Source organism: Mobula hypostoma, chromosome 24 (assembly GCF_963921235.1).
Source record: "Mobula hypostoma chromosome 24, sMobHyp1.1, whole genome shotgun sequence".
NCBI classification, from domain to species: Eukaryota; Metazoa; Chordata; class Chondrichthyes; order Myliobatiformes; family Myliobatidae; genus Mobula; species Mobula hypostoma.
Window position 1 is genome coordinate 5,485,060 of NC_086120.1, and position 22,590 is coordinate 5,507,649.

The window sequence follows — 22,590 nt, forward strand, 5'->3', positions numbered from 1 at the left end:
GCAGGGTCCAAAATCTGACCTTTTCATTACTTTTAGATAGATGAATCCATAAGATGCCATAATTACCATAAGTACCTGTGCTCTAACAAGAGGCTAAATCTAACTGCTTTGTTACAGTTCATTGGGCTTACCAGAGTTGCTTCCAGTTACCTGAGTGGAAGGGGTGCTTGGTGGCAAGGGAGCTTGCCTCTTTCGAGGACTTGTCATTTTCTCTTTTGCTGAACCCTGTAGAAATTAAAAATAAATCAGATAAAGTAAACCAGCAAATGAAAAAAAAATCTCTTATTAGGGCCTGAAGGAGGTGACGTTGGGCAAAGACTGAAGGTAAAGGAGGTTTGCGTGCAGACAGATTGGAATGGTGAAAACTCAAAGGGCACTCAGTTGGTTAGAGGGTAGAGACGAATAGAAGAAATCTTTACAGACTTGAAAGGGTAAGAAAAATCCAAGATACACACCACCAGATTCGGAAAGAGGAAAGAGGAGAGGAAGGATTATCCTCCAGCCCATTCTTAGCAGAGCTTGATGTCACTTCAACACCTTCCACAACCCTCAACCCCAGCAAAGAAAGCACTGCTTGAGAGTGCTCATTGTGTCTGGAATAATGTTAAAGGCCCCTTTATCTCTAAAATAAAGGCAAAGAGATATGTGTTCGGTGTTTATATAGAGTACAGTAGGAGAAAAGAGGTCAGAAAACAGGAAGAGAAGAGAATATTCCAATAAAAGAGAGGATTTGTGGTACATGTGAATCTCAATTTAATTCAAATATTCCAGAAAGTTGAGGAGAGTGAGGGTAAAGAAGGAAACAGTAACACAAGAGGTTCTACAGATGCTGGAAGTCCAGAGTAACACACACGAAGTGCTGGAGGAATATTTCGAGCTGTCACCCTTCATGAAGACTAGAAAGAAAGAGGGAAGAAGCCAGAATAATGAAGAGGGGAAAGGGAAGGAGTACATGTTGACAGGTGATGGGTGAAACCAGGTCAAGGGAAAGGTGGGTGGTGGGGAGGGGGAAGGAAGTAAGCAGCTAGGTGGTGCTAGGTGGAAGAAGTATAGGGCTGAAAAAGAAGGAATCTGATAGGAAGGAGAGTTGACCATGGGAGAAAGGGAAGAAAGAGGGCACCAGAGGGAGGTGACAGGCATGTGGGAAGAAGAAAAAGGAAATAGGGAAGCAGAATGGAAATTAGAAAAAGAGAGATGGAGGGAGGGAAAGAGAAATGACCAGAAGTTAGAGAAATTGATGTTCACGTCATCAGGTTGAAGGCTACCCAGATGGAATATGAGGTGTTGCTGCTTCAACCTGTGAGAAGCCTCATCATGGCAGTAGACAAGGCCATGGACCAACATGTTGGAATGGGAATAGGAAGTAGAATTAAAATGGGTGACTGCTTGAAAAATATGTCTTTTGTCGTGGATGGAGTGAAGGTGCACAACGAATCACACTGATGTAGAGGAGGTCACACCAAGAGCACTGAATACAGTAGATGACCCCGACAGACTTACAAGTGAAGCATCACCTCACCTGGAATGACTGTTTGGGGCCCTGAATGGTGGTTAGGGAAACGATAGATTCATGGATAGAGTATTAGTGGAAGGGACACTGCATATACACACACACCCACACACACACACACTCACACAAAGTGGGGCAATAAGCTGAAGGTAGGTTGTGTCGCTTGGCAGGATGACGTGCAAAAGCTGCCTGATGCTATCTTCAAGTTGGTGTGTAAGCCAAATCTACCTGTTTCCAATGGGAGGCACCTGAGTTTGAGAAGGGAAATCCTATGCAAGTTGCAGATTTGCATTTTTAGTTTCCAGTTCCAATGGGAGAATAGTCCCTCATGAACACTCACTTGACTGAAGAGGTGGAAAAGACCCAGGAGTTTATTTTGGTGAATGCCTGTGCTTTAAGGAGAAAGACTACTAACAGAATATTATCCACCTGAATTTTTTTAAATTCAGTTAACTACTTTGAACAATAATTTCTAACCCCACATTTGTAATTTAGTTCCAGCAATCGTCCAGTAACTCATTTTATTTTTTAGATTGTAGCTGTTTTCTACACTACTGGAAGCTGTGCATCCTTGTTTTTAGTTTGAGTAGAAGTGGACAATATACAGAGAGCACATCCAGTATGGTCATGATCATGTTGTGGGATTCATGAAAATCAGACGTCCGGTTACTTTACCTGATGTTGCCTCCTCCTCAATTCTGGTTCTGCCAAGAAATAAATTAAAAACAGAAATAAGATATATGAATGTGGAATATTTTACAGTATCACACAAAAGCAGTATGGTGCAATGTTCATTGTGTTCCTGGGCATGATGCCATGGATGGAAGGAATCCAGTTATGTCTCACTTTTATTTGCATGTCCAATTTTAGCTGTGTTATCATTGTGAGGTAACATATGGATCCATGTTCTTTCTGAGAAAACAGCAATATTGAAAACTGAGATGTTTCAATGTTTTCATGGTACACTTTATAATGCAGGATTGACTGACCCCTTGACTATCTCAGGCCAGATCCAGACATGGATTAACTAATGTGCTCTTCCCTTCTCCTTTTAGGAATCTTGGTCCTTAAAGATCTTCAGTCCCACAATCCACTGTTCATCCCGGCATAGATTTTGCCTTTGTTTGAGGGACAGAGAAGAATTATTCTCATTTCTATCATAATGAGGCCTTCAGATTCAACATTTTTTTCTCAATGTAATTAATGTCTCTGTAATATGATAAACAATTATGCCTTTGCCAAAAGCACTTCAACTTTGAATTTAGCCTTGGCACCATTAAGAAGCATGATGGAAAATTTGGAGAGACTTCCTCTCACTTTGAAAGGACAAACTTAATCTTAATTATTTAAGCAGCTGTGAAGAAGCTGGGCTTTGTTGCCACCTTTGTGTTTGCTTGAAGAAGGTGTCAGGAATAATCTAGTCCTCATGGAACTGCATCCAAGCAAGGAATCAATACTGAAAAGGAGATGGAAATTGATGGGATTGGAGTGCAATGGGTAGAATTGGTTTGTGAAGAAGCTTAGATGAAACAGATAGTAAACAAAAACTTTAACGTTGAAAATAAGTCGATGTTTCAGCAATGGACTGGGGGCATTATATAGTGAATTCAGTCTGTATGGAATTGTGTATACAACACAAAAAAACATTGGCTGCAGAGGTGCTTACAATATCTTTTCAAATTAACTGTAAATGGGGAAAGGCCCAGTCCATTTCCATAGAGAATGGTTTCATTCTCAAATTTCAGATTAACTCAATCAAACACTAAATATATCCCCTTGGAATGGGATATGAACACAAAAGAAATTTATACTGTGGCAGGAGGCAGAGAAACTGACCAGGATCTTTGTGTACTAGGCCTCAGAGAACATGACCTACCATTACTCCAGTAGTTTTTGTGAAGAGCTGCATGAAGTAGCTGCAGTATTTCTGGATTTCCAGTCACCATACTGTAGTGTATGGCATCATGACCCAAAGCATCTACAAGGCTGATGTTAGCTCCACTCCTGACAAGGACATCGGCTGTCTCCACACTGTTGTTTTCACAGGCCAGCATCAAAGCAGTTCTGTGTTTAGAAAAGATGACGCAGAATGAGCCTGCTGGATAGCAGTGAGAAAGCCCAGCACTAGATATCTTCCTGTATGCTATCTGAAACAGTACTTTCCTCAAGCTTTAAACTGATGACTTCAGATTTCGGTGCTCTTAACTCTTCACCAAATCCTATTAAAGTCTAGAAGTGCAGTGATCTAATCAGGCAACCCTGACCTTTACAAGAAATTGATGGTCTTTGTAAGGTTATTGGGGATGCCAAGAGACAATACCAGATTAATACAGAATCCAAGAACAGCAGTCAGTTGAAGAAGTACTTACATCCTGTAATGAGCCACAAACAAAGTCAGGCTGAATTACTGACAACAGCACATCCCTTCTCGATACGTTTAACTCATTCTATGCACGTTTTGAATAGAAGGGAATTGGAATAAGACCATAAGATATAAGAGCTGAATTAGGCCTTTAGGCCATCAAGTCTGCTCCACCATTTCGTAACGGCTGATCCAATTTTCCTCTCATCTCCTGCCATCAACAGTTCAAATGCACCCGAACCTGGCCAGCATTGCAGATGTAAGATCAGCTTTCCAGAGAGAAGTAACTGGCCCATATGGTGTCCTTAGATCCTGTGCTGATCAGCTGGTGGGAGTATTTGAGAAATGTTTGAACTCTCTCTTCAAGTGGAGGTCCCCTTCTACCTTTAAACCACTAAAATCTGGTACCTAGGAAAAACAAGGCAACACTGGACTTCCATCCAGTGGCTCTGACATCTACCATCATGAAGTGCTTTGAGAAGCTAGTCATGGCCTACGTCAACTCCAGTCTTCCAGACAACCTCGACCCATTGCATTTCACTTACTGCCAAAATAGATTTATGGCTGATGCCATTTTCCTGGTGCTTCACTCATCTCTGAAGCATCTAGATACTTCTGTTAAACTATTGTTTATTGACTACAGCTCTGTCTTCAATACAAACTTCCAAGCAGACTCATCCTTAAACTCCTGATCTTGGGATGCAATACCTGTCTTTGCAAATGCATTCTTGAATTCCTGACCAATAGGAAGCTAGAGATATTGTTCTGTACTGCAACACTTTATTCAGAACTCTACCTTGTACTACCTCAATCCTCAGTGCACTGCACTGTTGTAAAGAATTGATCTGTAAGAACAAGTTTTTTACTGTACCTCAGTACATATGGAAATAATAAATGAAACCAAAAAAATCCCCACATCACAGGGATGCAAATAAGGATCTTGTGAACCATAATGCAAGCTATATACGTCATTAAGGAGTTACCACCTATGACAGATATTCTCTCTTCTCCTGACTCCGATCAGGCAGAAAATATAAAAGCCTCAAAGCAATTAACAAACTGTTTTATTATGCCCTGAACAATGCAATGAGAGGACAAAGTATTTACTAGAATGGGTATAACTTGAATAGTATACGATAGGAAATATGCTGCAGTAACAGAGTTGTTAATACATTGGACAGGCTCCCAAATACGTCATCTATCAATAGAATCTGGGTAGATTTCCTTCAGGAAATAATATGGTCAGATATTAGAGACCAACAATAGTCACAAACATTCGCTACCTTGATTCTGACTTTAAGCAGGTTCAGAGCTCGATAGCATTTCTGAACTATAGCTCAGACACGGGGAGCAGGGAAGAAGATGAAAGGAAGGAAAAAACTTGAATGAAATGATTATTTTCTTATCCTGTTGTCAGGGAAACATAACCTGTCTAATGCTTCAGTACAGTTGCTGCCTGCTTCAATCTACCTCATCCGCAAAAGAATTCGGGTTAGTTGCACCTTGTCTGCTGAGTGGTAAAGATCGTTGCTTTGAGTTCCATTACTGATGTGAAAATCTGTCACTACTGAGGAGAAGGTGCTTGGGAAGCTGAAAGTTCTGAAAGAAGATAACTCACCTGGACCAGATGGTTCTGAAAGAGGTAGCTAAAGAATTAATGAGACATTAGTAGTGATCTTTCAAGAATCACTAGATTCTGGAATGGTTCCAGAGGACTGGAAAATCACAAATGCCACTCCACACTTTAAGAAGGGAGTGAAACAAAAAACAGGAAATTATAGGCAGTTAGTCTGACTCCATTATAAGATATTGGAGTATATTATTAAGGAACATACACAAAATACTGGAAGATCTCAGCAGCCAGGCATCATCTACGGAAAAGGGTAAACAGACCCTTCATCAGGACTGAAAAAGAAGATGAGAAGTCAGAGTAAGAAGGTGGGGAGAGAGGCGGAAGGCGGTGGGTGATAGGTGAAACCAGGAAAGGGGGAGAGGTGAAGTAAAGAGCTGGGAAGTTGATTGGCGAAAGAAATAAAGGGCCAGAAAAGAGGGAATCTGATAAGAAAGGGTAGAAGATCATGGGAGAAAGGGAAGGAGGAGGAGCACCAGAGGGAGGTAATGGGCAGGTAAGGAGATAAGGTAAGACAGAGAAATGGGAATGGTGAATGGTGAAGGAGGTTAGGGTGCAACTACCGGAAGTTCAAGGAGTCAATGTTCAAGCCACCAGGTTGGAGTCTATGCAGACGGAAAATAAGGTGTTGCTCCTCTAACCTGAGTGTGGCCTCATTGTGGCAGTAGAGGAGGCCATGGACTGACATGTCAGAGTGGGAATGGGAAGTTGAACTGAAATGGGTGGCCACCACAACATACCACTTGTTCTGGACATAGTTTCAGGGTACTTAGAGGCACGTCATTAAAATATGCCGAAGTCAGCTTAGGGGGAAATCTTGCCTCACAAATTTGTTGAAATACTTTGAGGAAATAACAGTCAGGAAGACAAAGGGATAGTCAGTGGATGTTGTTTACTTGGATTTTCAGACGGCCTTTGATCCCTTATCAAAGATGTGCTGGCATTGGAGAGGGTCCAGAGAAGATTCATGGGAATAATCTTGGGAATGAGGAATGTTTAATGGCTCTGGTCCAGTAGTAACTGGAGTTTAGAAGAATGAAGGGAGGTCTCATTGAAATCTAATGTATGTTGAAAGGCCTACGTAGAGTGGACGTGCAGAAGATACTTCCTGAAATGGGGGAGTTAGGACCAGAGGGCACAGCCTCAGAATAGAGAGATATCAATTTAGAACAGAGATGAGGAGGAATTTCTTTAGCCAGAGGATGGTGAATATATGGAATTCATTGCTATAAACTGCTGGGGAGGCCCAGTCATTGTTTATATTTAAAGTGAAGGTTGATAGGTTCTTGATTAGTAAGGACATCAAAGGTTATGGAGAGAAGGCAGAAGAATGCAGTTGAAAAGATAATAAAGCAGTCATGACGGAGCAGCAGAGCAGACTCGATGGAGCAAGTGGCATAATTCTGCTCCTGTCTTATGGTTTCATGGAAGTACTGATGGAAGTTGGTAATTGTGGAAGCAGTGTTGTTTTGAATTTAAGATCTTGTCTGAAGTTCAGCTGAGACTCTGTAGAACTGAAAAGCATTGAGATATAAATTCCACAATTCCTTGAATGATTATCATGAATAATTAATTCAATTGCTCATTGAATACAAATTGGTTGCTATGTATCTCCAAGTGTCTTGATTTGCTCCTCACTATTTGAAACGCACCATGGCTTCACTCCCTCCTCACCCTGCCAACTCTGCAAAACCTTCATTTTTGCAGCTCTGATCTGAATGGACCCAGCACTTCCTTCACTCTTGGCAGCGACGGCCTCAGCTGCTGTGGTCCTTCCCTAAACCTCTCATTTGCGATGATCCCCATCTATTTCTGTGGCCAAGCTTATGGTGACATTTTTCCTAATGGCTTCTTATGTGATCAACATTATTGTTTCACGTTTGAATTATTTGGCTGTAAAGTACTCGAATACATTTCATAATTTGAAAATGTGATTATAAGCGCAAGCATGTTGTTTTTGAGTGCAATGACTGTTGTCTTGAATGTACTAACAATAGTAGTTGCAGTGTGTTACAGGTTGAATTTAGTGCAATGTTTTACTTGCTTAATACTGACCTCACTTGGCTTCCCTCCCTGCCTTCCAGTTGCACATGTTTCCCGATGAGAGACACAGCTTACCTTCCCTGCTTGTCCCTGCCGTTGACGTCGCCACCTCGCACAATCAGGCTCCTGCACATCTCGTAATTGCTGACCTGTGCAGCAAGAATCAGCGGAGTACAGCCATCCTGCAACAGTAAGAGAGGGGAGGGAGAATATATTTCACCTATCCTGCCATTGTTCCCGATGATCTCCAACTCGGAGGAGATAGGTCTAAGTTACAGTGGTCCCACCCTTGGGCCAGCCAAACTCCACTGGCTGAAATCCTGCATAGGCAACTTTATCTCCAAACAGGTGCTTGGTACAGATGTAGAGCTGCAGCCTCATGGCTCCAACCACCCAGATTCAATCTGACCTCGGGTGTTATCTATGTGGAGCTGGCACATCTCCCTGTGAATGTATGGGTTTCTTCAGGTGCTCCAGTTTCCTCCCACATCCTGAAGATGAGCAGGATGGTAATTTAATTGGCACTGTCAATTGCCCCTAATGTGTGTATAGTCTAGGGGGAGTTGAAGGGAACGTGTCTGCATAAAGTACAGAGTTGGTGTAAATGGGTGCTTCATGGTCGACATCGACTTGGTGGCCTGAAGGGCCTATTTTCATGCTGAATGACTCTATGAGTCAATTCCAATGAAACAAATACGAAGAACAAGAATTCTAAAGGTTACACGCATTTCTCACCACCCATATATTTGTCTGCAGTAAAAATGGAAAAGAGCTCAATCTGACATGGTGTTTTAGCGCGAGAAGATTTTGGGAACAATGATCATAAATGTATAAGTTTTAAGATAAACTTGGTTGAGGATAGGACTACAGCTCAGTGAAGGTGCTAACTTGGGGAAAAGCTAATTACAACAATATGAGGCAGGAACTGGTAAAAGTCGAGTGTGACCAGCTGCTACAATGCAAGTCCGTACTTCAGAGATTACTGCAAAGAACACTCTTGTTTGGAATATATGCAAATGATCTGGGCGAAAGGATAGATGAGCAGAATAGTCAACAATAAAGAAGGTTTTCAAAGAATATGGCATGGCAAAGATCAGATGGAAATTTGGATAGAGAAATGGAAGATGGAAGAAGTGTAAGTTATGTCACTTTGGGATATCAAGTATAAGAGGAAGTTATATGACACATCAGAGGATATTTGGGAGCATTGATCTTGGGGTGTAAGCCTATAACTCCCTGAAAGCAGCAACATAAATGGATAGGTTGACAAAAAAGATATAGTATATTGTACGCAAACATGAGGAAATCTGCAGATGCTGCAATTTCAAGCAACGCACATAAAAGTGGCTGGTGCACGCTGCAGGCCAGGCAGCAGCTCTAGGAAGAGGTACAGTCGACTTTTCGGGCTGAGACCCTTCGTCAGTATATTGTACACGTGTCTCCATTGCTGACGACACGAGGAATGAAAGTTGGTAGGTTATGTTGTAGCTGTATAAAATTTTGGCAACTATTGAAGTATTATGTTCCTGTCATCCCACTAAAGGAAGGATATGGAAGTTTTGGAGAGGCTGCAAACATGATTCATCAGGATGGATTGGAGCATAGAAGAGAACAAATCATGCAAATAGTCAAAAGTAAGTATATAACATCTAGAACTAAAGTTCATAAAAGTGAATTGACAGCCACGAAGCCAGTCATCACTGCAGCTGGCTTGTTAGTTGCAGGCCACAGCCTCAGTTCAGCGCAGAGATGAGTAAACCTCACAAAACACTCCTATAGTTCACATTAAATTTCTCTCTACACTATTCCTCGCACACAAGTTAAAGTGTCCACATTTAATTCTTTTCTGAGCCTTTTTAAAATTCACAACATGCAGTTTCACATTGTGGCTTTCAATGAGTATTTAAAGAGCAGTTAAGGAAAATTACTCACATCATCATAGAGATTTATAGGACCCTTGAAATCACAAAGTGTCTGAACACAGGAAAAACTTCCACTGAGAGCTGAAACAAGAGAAGGAAACTGGATTTTGAAAATGTAGGATTTAAACTTTACATGAACATGAACTGAAATAGTGAAGGGATTGAAGGCCAATGCTATGACATCTCAACAATATGGGGCATAGTTGAACTTATCCATAAGAGCATTTGTCTCCACTGCAAAGGCCAAAATGGTATAGTCTGAAGCACAGTGGCCTTGGCCAGATCAAATGCATTTCCCACTTGAGATCAATAAAGAACTTATTATTATTAATATTATTATTAGTGGAATAATCAGTAAAGTTCTCATCAACTAACTACAATATCAGAGATAGTGGGACAGTTATGCTGGTTATTCTTTATGCCATTCAGTAAGCAAGGGACAGTCGCGGGGTTTAGAAGGGTTGACCATTAAAGGATATCTTGGAACCAAGCTATCTAAGAATAGGAATGTTCCAATATCCTTGCAGTTCCAAATCTGGTTAGCATGCTGCAGGGATGAGGAAAGCAATGTTGATAAAGGACCGTAACCATGGGTGTAAAATAGAGTACAAAGCGCGTAACGTAGGGGCATGCTCCAGCAGACTGCTGGAATATCATATACTCCTGCGACATGAACAGAAAGGTACCGGAGCAACTGAATAATCAAAGGCAGATGAATGTAGTCTGCTTGGTCATCACCCCAGGCTGAGTCTGCAGATTTATTACATAGTTTTCCAAGTATCTAGAGATGAGATCTACATTAAAGTCAACTTAAGATGGCTGCAGTGTAAACCAGATGAGTTTTGAATTTGAAAGACAAAATACTTAATAGTAAATTCATGTATCGCAATGTCACAATGTACAGTAGTTGGACGCGGGCTTCAGAATGTCCAGTCTTCATTCTGTACCTGAGTTTAAAGCATAGTGATTGTTCTATGATCCAGAGACTTCATGATAATCACTGAGTTTGTCACTTCGCAGGTTCTCTGTCAGCAGCTCACGCCAGACAGAGGACAAGATAGCAAACATGGAGAACACTGACCTGCATGATGTAGTGCAATCCTGCCTTTGCTGTCGATTGCGTTCACTGGGCATTTTTCCTGACAAGAGAAAGATAGGTTTGGGTTTAAAAAGAGCCTTTTTAGACCCAATATTTTCCCAGCTAATGAAGCATTTCAATGTTGCTGTGAAGAAAATACAGTTCCAAATTTACATACAGCAAGTTCCCATATTCAACAATGTAAAAAAGACTAGAGAATTTGATCAAGCGATGTTGGTTATTGAACAAGTATCAGCTGCATTACTAATGCACCTAATTTTCGGTTAAATAGTGTCATGGAATCTTATATGATTACTATCCAATAGGACAGATGAAGACTTGGCACAGCAGCTTATCCAAAAGAAAGCATTTTAGACAGTTCCCTGGAGTGTCAATCCAGATTTTGTGTCGCTGGTGTGGGCTTTGAATTTACAGCCTCTAACTCAAAGATGCATTAGTCCTGCCACACTTACAGTCAGCAATTTGCAGTAATTTAAAATTAAGATTTTCTATGGTAAAGTTTGAACTTAAATAAATTGAAGTAATGGACATGTTTAGTGTTCCATTTAGAGATAAAGAATACATCTAATTTTCCTCCTCATGTCTCAAACTATAATACAGATCTAGCCATCCTTCAATTTGCCTGTTGTTGGTATTCTGCCTAGTGTCTGCCTAGTCCATTCAACTATGCGAGTTGTCTGATCCTAACCTCTTCAAGATGATGCAACTCAATGGTAATCAATGATAGGTGCTGAGGCTGATCTAAGCTTCAAACTATCTGCCAGAGAAACTCAATGGGTCGGGCAGCATCTGTGGTGGAGGAGGGTGAGGGAGGAATTGTTGATATTTTGGGACGAGACTCTGTGTCGGGAAAGGAGAAAGACATTCAGCCCCAAAAGTTTCTTACCCACTTATTGTTAATTAATGGCATATCCATTTATCTGTCAATCCCAACTCCCTTGATAATGTCACCTAACAAAAACTCAGTTTTTAAAACTTACAATTATTTCCAAGCCAGAACTACCTTCAGAGAATATCTTCTTCTTGACATCACCAATATACTGCTTGGCACCAACTTCCAGATTATTGCTCATTATTCTGGATCGGGGTAGGAGTCATTTGGGCCAGGAATCCATGCCAGCCAAGCAGACAAGACTGACCAGATTTTCCAGATCTTGCTCCACTGACCTATGGATTGTGGCTCTTGAAGTGTTCCATTGTTTATTTTTAAGGCAGTGACTTTTAATGACTCCACTGCCCTTTGAGTCAATGAGTTCCAGGCTCATGTCAATTATTGAGTGATATGTTTGTTCTTAACATAGACAAACTTGGCGTGGGTCTATGTTACAACATTTTATTACTGAACTGTTGCTCAACACTGAGCATGTCCGACCTGCTCACCATCGTAGCTTCCAGTTCCAGGTGAACTACTCACATTGCCCACTGGGAACTGAAGTTCTTTATTATGTACACATCTTCCCCCTTTAAAGAAAAACAAACCAATGCTGTGTCATCATAACCCTGATAATCATTTCTAATAAAGATCCCTATGTTCTGTAGTCGGCCTCTTTTCTTTTTTGAATTTTCAACTTCAATTGTAATGAGCAAATAGAGTCCCTTATCCACTCACAAACTTTCAATCAGTCTCTGAGGTACTCGAATGATCTTTTCTTGTCTGCTATTTGTCTCCACAGGTATATTCCTTGCGTTTTCTATTTTAATGTTTGTGTCTTTCTGAGAATTCTGATCAACATGTTAATTTTAACATCTACTGGCCCCTTTGGTGTACTGACAGGTGACACATCACAGCTACGGGTTGGTGTCTGTGGTTGTAGAATCCACACGGTTCATTCTCAGTGGCACCTCTTGCTCCATCTGGATCTGATAGGAATATGGAGCTACTTCCTCTTGCCCATATCCCTGCATGGATCACGTGTCAGAATCGTGATCTCAGATTCGCACTTGATCTCCAGGCTTCAGGACTGTAAGGCTTTTTGCAGTCTAGTCGTGATACTGTTTTTGTTTTTCTTTCCCCTTCACTGTAGCCAATTTGACTTTATGTGCTCCTTTAGTTTTTCATACACTGGGAAGTTACTAAGTATGTGTCACCCCATCAGCATTTGGGCCGAAGATAGATCATTCTGCAGTGGCATCATCATCATCATCATTATCATCATCATCATCATCATCATTATCATCATCATCATCATCATCATCATCATCATCAGGTGCCATGCCCAGTTTGAGCTTTGACTGCCATGGCCCACACACTCCTGTTTCGGGTCAAGTGGATCAATTCATTGGTATTCATTTCCAGTTCTCTGGCTGCTGTCTCCATCATCATTTGTCTTTGTCTTCCTCTTGCTTTCTTCCCTTCAATCTTTCCCATAATTACCGTGCATTCTAACTCCTCTTTCCTAATCACATGTCCAATGAAGTTACGTTGCCTTTTCATGATCTCATACATTATTTCTCTTTTTGTGTTTGCTCTGTTCATGACATCCTCATTAGATATTCATTTCATCCATGATATTCTTTGCATCCTCCTCAAAAACCACATCTCTGCTGCTTCAGTTCATTTCCTCATGTTACTAGATATTGTCCAACATTGAGCCATATAACATAACTGGATAAACATAACAATTCAGTACTCTGAGGTAGGTTGTCATGCCTAGTTTAGTATTGGTCAGTAAACTCTTCATTCTCGTAAAGGTGTCTTTCGCCATCCCTATTCTTCTTTTGATGTCCATGTCACACCTGCCATCTGATGTCACCCAGCTTCCTAAGTAGCAAAAGTTCTGTAATTGTTTTATGTCTTCCCCGTTTATTCTCAGCCTGCAGATAGGATTCTCCTTCTTTTTGGATATCACCATACATTCTGTCTTTTTGCAATTGATAGATAGACTCATTTTTGCACTTTCTTCAACAATTATATCAATTAAGTTTTATAGTTCTTCCTCCATACTTGCAATTAACACAGTGTCATCCGCATATCTGAAATTATTGATGTTTTCACTGCCAACTTTGATTCCCAAGATGTCTCCTTTTTTTTGTAATATTGTTTCACTGTACACATTAAATAATTCAGGGGAGAACACACACCCTCGTCTAACGCCTCTCTTGATTTCCTGCAGTGGCACATTTCAGTAAATCATTAGACTTTTGTGGAAATTCTCTCGTCCATCTTGCACTTTCTTCATGAGGCCCTTCACTGCCTTGACCGAACTATCAGCCAGACCATTAGATTTTGGGTGTTGATGGCTTGAAGTTATAGGTTGAAACCCCCTAATCATTGGCAAAGGACTCAAATTCACAGTTTGGAAATTGTGGACCATTGTCCATTACTACTCCATGCCTCAGGAAAATAGTCTTCAGGAAGGTAATGACTGCTTTGATGGATGCTGATTGCAAAAGGATTAGATAATAGACAATAGGTGCAGGAGTAGGCCGTTCGGCCCTTCGAGCCAGCACCGCCATTCACTGTGATCATGGCTGATCATCCACAATCAGTATCCAGTTCCTGCCTTATCCCCATAACCTTTAATTCCACCATCTTTAAGAGCTCTATCCATCTCTTTCTTGAAAGCATCCAGAGACTTGGCCTCCACAGCCTTCCGGGGCAGAGCATTCCACAAATCCACCACTCTCTGGGTGAAAAAGTTTTTCTTCAACTCCATTCTAAATGGCCTACCACTTATTCTTAAACTGTGGCCTCTGGTTCTGGACTCACCCATCAGCAGGCACATACTTCCTGCCTACAGTGTGTCCCATCCCTTAATAATCTTATATGTTTCAATCAGATCCCCTCTCATCCTTCTAAATTCCAGTGTATACAAGCCCAGTCATTCCAATCTTTCAACATATGAGAGTCCCGTCATCCCGGGAATTAACCTTGTGAACTTACGCTGCACTCCCTCAATAGCAAGAATGTCCTTCCTCAAATTTGGAGACCAAAACTACACACAATACTCCAGGTGTGGTCTCACCAGGGCCCTTTACAGCTGCAGAAGGACCTCTTTGCTCCTATACTCAATTCCCCTTGTTATGAAGGCCAGCATGCCATTAGCTTTCTTCACTGCCTGCTGTAGCTGCATGGTTGCTTTCAGTGACTGATGAACAAGAACACCTAGATCTCGTTGTACTTCCCCTTTTCCTAACTTGACTCCATTTAGATAGTAATCTGCCTTCCTGTTCTTACCACCAAAGTAGATAACCTCACATTTATCCACATTAAACTGCATCTGCCATGCATCGGCCCACTCACCCAGCCTGTCCAAGTCACCCTGCATTCTCATAACATCCTCCTCACATTTCACACTGCCACCCAGCTTTGTGTCATCTGCAAATTTGCTAATGTTACTTTTAATCCCTTCATCTAAATCATTAATGTATATTGTAAACAGCTGCTGTCCCAGCACTGAACCCTGCGGTACCCCACTGGTCACCGCTTGCCATTCCAAAAGGTATCCATTAATCACTACTCTTTGTTTCGTCAGCCAGGTAATTTTCAATCCATGTCAGTACTCTGCCCCCAATACCATGTGCCCTAATTTTGGCCACTAATCTCCTCTGTGGGACTTCATCAAAGGCTTTCTGGAAGTCCAGGTACACTACATCCACTGGCTCTCCCTTGTCCATTTTCATAGTTACATCCTCAAAAAATTCCAGAAGATTAGTCAAGCACGATTTCCCCTTCGTAAACCCATGCTGACTCGGACCTATCCTGTTACTGCTATCCAAATGTGTCGTAATTTCATCTTTTACAATTGACTCCAGCATCTTTCCCACCACTGACGTCAGGCTAACCGGTCTATAATTCCCTGTTTTCTCTCTCCCTCCTTTCTTGAAAAGTGGGACAACATTAGCCACCCTCCAATCCACAGGAACTGATCCTGAATCTATAGAACATTGGAAAATGATTACCAATGCGTCCATGATTTCTAAAGTCACCTCCTTAAGTACCCTGGGATGCAGACCATCAGGTCCCGGGGACTTATCAGCCTTCAGACTCAACAGTCTATCCAACACCATTTCCTGCCTAATTTTAATTTCCTTCAGTTCATCCATAACCCTAGATCCTTTGGCCACTATTATACCTGGGAGATTGTTTGTGTCTTCCCTAGTGAAGATAGATCCAAAGTACCTGTTCAACTCGTCTGCCATTTCTTTGTTCCCCATAATAAATTCACCCATCTCTGCCTTCAAGAGATGGGACAGAGTTTGTCAAAATGTGTTCAGGAAAGTTTCCTTCATGGTTTGGTCCATTGGTTGAGATTCTATACTGGCGAAAGGCCAATTTTGATGATATCAGAAATGATCTGGCAAGTGCGGATTGGGACAGGCCGTTTTCTGGCAAAGGTGTACTTGGAAAGCGTGAGGCCTTCAAAAATAAAATTTTGAAAATACAACGCTTGTATATGCCTGTCAGAGTAAAAGGTAAAGATAACATATGTAGGGAACTTTGGTTTGCAAGAGGCCCTGGTAAAGAGAAAAAAGGAGGTGCATAGCAGGTGTAGGCAAGCAGGAACAAATAAGGGGCTTATGGAGTATAAGAAATGCAGAGAATGCTTAAGAAAGAAATCAAGAAAGGGAAAAGGAGGCATCAAGTTGCTGTAGCAAACAAGGTGAAGGAGAATCCTGAGGGATTCCACAGATATATTACGAGCAAAAGGATTGCAAGGGACAAAGTTGGCTCTCTGGAAGACCAGAATGGTAATCCATGTGTGGAGCCAAAACAGATGGGGGAGATCGTAAATGAATTTTTTGCATCTGTATTTACTTGGGAGACAGATACAAAGTCAATAGAATTGAGGCAAAACGGCATCAACTTCTGGACCCTGTACAGATTACAGAGGAATAGATGTTTGCTATCTTGAGGCAAATTAGGATGGACAGATCCCCAGGGCCAGACAAAGTGTTCCCTTAGACCCTACAGAGACAAGTGCAGAAATTGTCAGGGCTCTGGTGGTGTGCCACAGGGATCAGTGCTTCGCCCTTTGTTGTTTGTCATCTATATCAATGATCTGGATGATAATGTGGTTAACTGGACCAGCAAATTTACAGGTTACATCAAGATTGGGGGTGTAGCGGACAGTGAGGAAGGCCATCATGGCTTACAGAGGGATCTGCATCAGCTGGAAAAATGGGCTGAAAAATGGCAGAAGAAATTTAATGTAGACAGGTGCAAGGTTTTGCATTTCTGTAGGACTAATCAGGGTAGGACTTATGCAGTGAACGGTAGGCCACTGAGGAGTGTGGTAGAACAAAGGGATCTAGGAATACAGATCCATAATTCATTGAAAGTGGCGTCACAGGTAGATATATCACAAAGAAAGCTTTCGATAAATTGGCCTTCATAAATCAATGTATTGAGTACAAGAGCTGGGATGTTTGTTATGTTGAAGTTGTGAAAAACACCGGTGAGGCCTAATTTGGAGTATTGTGTGCAGTTTTGGTCACCTGCCTACAGGAAAGATGTAAACAAGGTTGAAAGAGTACAGTTAAAATTTACAAGGATGTTGCTGAGACTGGAGGACCTGAATTATAATGAAAGATTGAATATTTATTCTTTAGAATGTAGAAGATCGACAGGAGATTTGATACAGGTATACAAAATTATGCAAGCAGGCTTTTTCCACTGAGGTTGGGTGGGACTACAACCAAAGGTCATGGATTAAGGGTGAAAGGTGAGAAGTTTAAGGGGAAACATGAGGGGAAACTTCTTCACTCTAAGGTCATGAGAATGTGGAAGCTGCCAGCACGTGGTGTATGCAAGCTTAATTCCAAATTCTAAGATAAATTGGGATAGGTACATGGATAATAGGGATGTGGAGGGCAATGGTCCTGTTGCAGGTCAATGGGGTCGGCAGTTTAAATAGTTTTGGCATGGACCAGATGGACCAAAGAGGCTGCTTCTGGGGTGTACTTCTCTATAAGTCTCTGACTCTGGCTAGGTCACTGTCGGTTCATTCACTGAACAACATGGCAGAATGGGCCGTGCAGCAAAATACCAACTTGCTCCTCTGTGTAATACTGGGCTCGACAATAATTGTCCACAATCTAAACCTGTAAAGTGTGGACTATTTCCCTCACAAGTACTGTGGGTCAGGTCTGAGACACAGTAAATGCCTAAGACTTATGCACAGTACTTTAAGCTGTTTTTATATCATTTCCTGCATGAGTTAATTTTGATTTGATTTGAAGCACATGGTGAAAGGACATCCATCTCCGTCCTCTTTTTATTTGCCCTTGAAATAGCAATATCTGTGAGTCTTTTGTTAATATTGGTAAACATTTGGTAGATACTGTACTATCCAAGAGTCTTAGGCATTCTAGCTATGTATACCTATGTGCCTAAGACTTTTGCACAGTAATGTATCTCAGAAATCACCTCTCAGCAAACCAAATCTCAATGATAAAATTCACTGCCAGGGCTTTTGACAGAGTTCAAGAATATTTCAATGCCAAGATCTCAATCCCAGCACAAATCTCTGGTCTATTGGGCAAGTGATCCCCACACTCTTGCACAATTTGAGAACTGTTAAACATAGAAACATAGAAACATAGAAAATAGGTGCAGGAGTAGGCCATTCGGCCCTTCGAGCCTGCACCGCCATTTATTATGATCATGGCTGATCATCCAACTCAGAACCCCGCCCCAGCCTTCCCTCCATACTCCCTGACCCCCGTAGCCACAAGGGCCATATCTAACTCCCTCTTAAATATAGCCAATGAACTGGCCTCAACTGTTTCCTGTGGCAGAGAATTCCACAGATTCACCACTCTCTGTGTGAAGAAGTTTTTCCTGATCTCGGTCCTAAAAGGCTTCCCCTTTATCCTCAAACTGTGACCCCTCGTTCTGGACTTCCCCAACATCGGGAACAATCTTCCTGCATCTAGCCTGTCTAATCCCTTCAGGATTTTATACGTTTCAATCAGATCCCCCCTCAATCTTCTAAATTCCAACGAGTACAAGCCCAGTTCATCCAGTCTTTCTTCATATGAAAGTCCTGCCATCCCAGGAATCAATCTGGTGAACCTTCTTTGTACTCCCTCTATGGCAAAGATGTCTTTCCTCAGATTAGGGGACCAAAACTGCACACAATACTCCAGGTGTGGTCTCACCAAGGCCTTGTACAACTGCAGTAGTACCTCCCTGCTCCTGTACTCGAATCCTCTCGCTATAAATGCCAGCATACCATTCGCCTTTTTCACCGCCTGCTGTACCTGCATGCCCACTTTCAATGACTGGTGTATAATGACACCCAGGTCTCGTTGCACCTCCCCTTTTCCTAATCGGCCACCATTCAGATAATAATCTGTTTTCCTATTTTTGCCACCAAAGTGGATAACTTCACATTTATCCACATTAAACTGCATCTGCTATGAATTTGCCCACTCACCCAACCTATCCAAGTCACCCTGCATCCTCCTAGCATCCTCCTCACAGCTAACACTGCTGCCCAGCTTCGTGTCATCCGCAAACTTGGAGATGCTGCATTTAATTCCCTCATCCAAGTCATTAATATATATTGTAAACAACTGGGGTCCCAGCACTGAGCCTTGCGGTACCCCACTAGTCACCGCCTGCCATTCTGAAAAGGTCCCGTTTATTCCCACTCTTTGCTTCCTGTCTGCTAACCAATTCTCCATCCACATCAATACCTTACCCCCAATACCGTGTGCTTTAAGTTTGCACACTAATCTCCTGTGTGGGACCTTGCCAAAAGCCTTTTGAAAATCCAAATATACCACATCCACTGGTTCTCCCCTATCCACTCTACTAGTTACATCCTCAAAAAATTCTATGAGATTCATCAGACATGATTTTGCTTTCACAAATCCATGCTGACTTTGTCCGATGATTTCACCGCTTTCCAAATGTGCTGTTATCACATCCTTGATAACTGACTCCAGCAGTTTCCCCACCACCGACGTTAGGCTAACCGGTCTATATTTCCCCGGTTTCTCTCTCCCTCCTTTTTTAAAAAGTGGGGTTACATTAGCCACCCTCCAATCCTCAGGAACTAGTCCAGAATCTAATGAGTTTTGAAAAATTATCACTAATGCATCCACTATTTCTTGGGCTACTTCCTTAAGCACTCTGGGATGCAGACCATCTGGCCCTGGGGATTTATCTGCCTTCAATCCCTTCAATTTACCCAACACCATTTCCCTACTAACATGTATTTCGCTCAGTTCCTCCATCTCACTGGACGCTCTGTCCCCTACTATTTCTGGAAGATTATTTATGTCCTCCTTAGTGAAGACAGAACCAAAGTAATTATTCAATTGGTCTGCCATGTCCTTGCTCCCCATAATCAATTCACCTGTTTCTGTCTGTAGGGGACCTACATTTGCCTTTACCAGTCTTTTCCTTTTTACATATCTATAAAAGCTTTTACAGTCAGTTTTTATGTTCCCTGCCAGTTTTCTCTCATAATCTTTTTCCCCCTTCCTAATTAAGCCCTTTGCCCTCCTCTGCTGAACTCTGAGTTTCTCCCAGTCCTCAGGTGAGCCACTTTTTCTGGCTAATTTGTATGCTTCTTCTTTGGAATTGATACTATCCCTAATTTCTCTTGTCAGCCACGGGTGCACTACCTTCCTTGATTTATTCTTTTGCCAAACTGGGATGAACAATTGTTGTAGTTCATCCATGCAACCTTTAAATGCTTGCCATTGCATATCCACCGTCAATCCTTTAAGTGTCATTTGCCAGTCTATCTTAGCTAATTCACATCTCATACCTTCAAAGTTACCCTTCTTTAAGTTCAGAACCTTTGTTTCTGAATTAACTATGTCACTCTCCATCTTAATGAAGAATTCCACCATATTATGGTCACTCTTACCCAAGGGGCCTCTCACGACAAGGTTGCTAATTAACCCTTCCTCATTGCTCAAAACCCAGTCTAGAATAGCCTGCTCTCTAGTTGGTTCCTCGACATGTTGGTTCAAAAAACCATCCCGCATACATTCCAAGAAATCCTCTTCCTCAGCACCTTTACCAATTTGGTTCACCCAATCTACATGTAGATTGAAGTCACCCATTATAACTGCTGTTCCTTTAATGCACACATTTCTAATTTCCTGTTTAACACCATCCCCAACCTCACTACTACTGTTAGGTGGCCTGTACACAACTCCCACCAGCGTTTTCCGCCCCTTAGTGTTACGCAGCTCTACCCATATCGATTCCACATCTTCCCGGCTTATGTCCTTCCTTTCTATTGCGTTAATCTCATCTTTAACCAGCAACGCCACCCCACCTCCTTTTCTTTCATGTCTATCCCTCCTGAATATTGAATATCCCTGAACGTTGAGCTCCCATCCTTGGTCACCCTGGAGCCATGACTCTGTGATCCCAACTATATCATAATCATTAATAACAATCTGCACTTTCAATTCATCCACCTTGTTACAAATGCTCCTTGCATTGACACACAAAGCCTTCAGGCGCTCTTTTACAACTCTCTTAGCCCTTATACAATTATGTTGAAAACTGGCCCTTTTTGATGCTTGCCCTGGATTTGTCGGCCTGCCACTTTTATTTTTCTCCTTACTACTTTTTGCTTCTACCCTCACTTTACACCCCTCTGTCTCTCTGCACTGATTCCCATCCCCCTGTTGTGAGCTAACCTCCTCACGTCTAGCCTCTTTAATTTGATTCCCACCCCCCAACCATTCTAGTTTAAAGTCACCTCAGTAGCCCTCGCTAATCTCCCTGCCAGGATATTGGTCCCCCTAGGATTCAAGTGTAACCCGTCCTTTTTGTACAGGTCACGCCTGCGCCAAAAGAGGTCCCAATGATCCAAAAACTTGAATCCCTGCCTCCTGCTCCAATCCCTCAGCCACGCATTTATCCTCCACCTCATTGCATTCCTACTCTCACTGTCGCATGACATAGGCAGTAATCCCGAGATTACTACCTTGGCGGTCCTTTTTCTGAACTCCCTTCCTAGCTCCCTATATTCTCCTTTCAGGACCTCTTCCCTTTTCCTACCTATGTCATTGGTACCAATATGTACCACAACCTTTGGCTCCTCACCCTCCCACTTCAGGATATCTTGAACACGATCAGAAATATCCCGGACCCTGGCACCAGGGAGGCAAACTACCATCCGGGTCTCTGAACTGCGTCCACAGAATCGCCTATCTGACCCCCTTACTATCGAGTCCCCTATCACAACTGCCCTCCTCTTCCTTTCCCTACCCTTCTGAGCTACAGGGCCGGACTCTGTGCCAGAGGCACGGCCACTGTCGCTTCCGCCAGGTAAGCTGTCCCCCCAACAGTACTCAGACAGGAGTACCTATTGTCAAGGGGCACAGCCACCGTTCTATCCATTGTTCTATCTACAACAGTTACCCCAAGGTACTGGAGAGATACCAACAAAAGTATTTACAAAATCCTCCAACTCCATTGGCAGCTTAAGCAAAGCATGACAGCATTCTCTCCCCAACCAATGCCCCCTGCTTTTAGTACAGTTAACTGGCATCACTGGCAAGCCAAAAAAAAAATCAACATAGTATGAATTAGAAGTTCATGTCCTACAGCCTGCAACAACAATCAATGAGATTGTGGCTAATCCGACAATAATGCAATTCAACACTGTAACATACAGTACCTGGAGAAGTCTCTTCACACACTGATGGTGCCCATGCTTTGCTGCCAAATGTAAAGCATTCAATCCTAGATTGCAAGCAGACACAGATAAATGTCAGATAAATATCTTGCTCCAAACTAATATCCTCTAGAAAATAAAATATATTGCATATTATTCACATAGTTATAACAGTATGTAGAGCACTAGTTAATATGCTTGCAATAAATTCCTGGGTGCCACTTGAACACTGTTTATTCAAGCCATTTATTCTGGATCATAACAACTAAGGCAAAATAATTCGCTTCCTTTTCTTTGTGCCTTTGTAAGTATCGTAAATCTGTGCTTTTTTGAAACTGATCCACCGTCAGTGGAAGTGCTCTCTCCTTATGAAAACCTCCTATTACTTTAAACATTTTCTATAAATTTCCCTTGACCTTCAGTGTAC

The 22,590-nt window shown here is 42.0% G+C and overlaps 1 protein-coding gene across 2 annotated transcripts in view; it reads right to left on the reverse strand.

The window, feature by feature from the left end:
* The window catches only part of ankrd24 (ankyrin repeat domain 24), an 84,467-nt gene that overhangs the window by 52,974 nt on the left and 8,903 nt on the right, over positions 1-22,590 (reverse strand). For both annotated transcript variants that reach the window (XM_063032744.1, XM_063032745.1), the window contains exons 4-10: positions 22,167-22,231; positions 10,549-10,606; positions 9,478-9,548; positions 7,621-7,727; positions 3,387-3,574; positions 2,186-2,214; positions 151-225 (exon numbers count right to left, since the gene is read on the reverse strand). In XM_063032744.1, the coding sequence (XP_062888814.1) occupies positions 151-225; positions 2,186-2,214; positions 3,387-3,574; positions 7,621-7,727; positions 9,478-9,548; positions 10,549-10,606; positions 22,167-22,231 (593 nt within the window). The remainder of the gene's footprint in view (positions 1-150; positions 226-2,185; positions 2,215-3,386; positions 3,575-7,620; positions 7,728-9,477; positions 9,549-10,548; positions 10,607-22,166; positions 22,232-22,590) is intronic.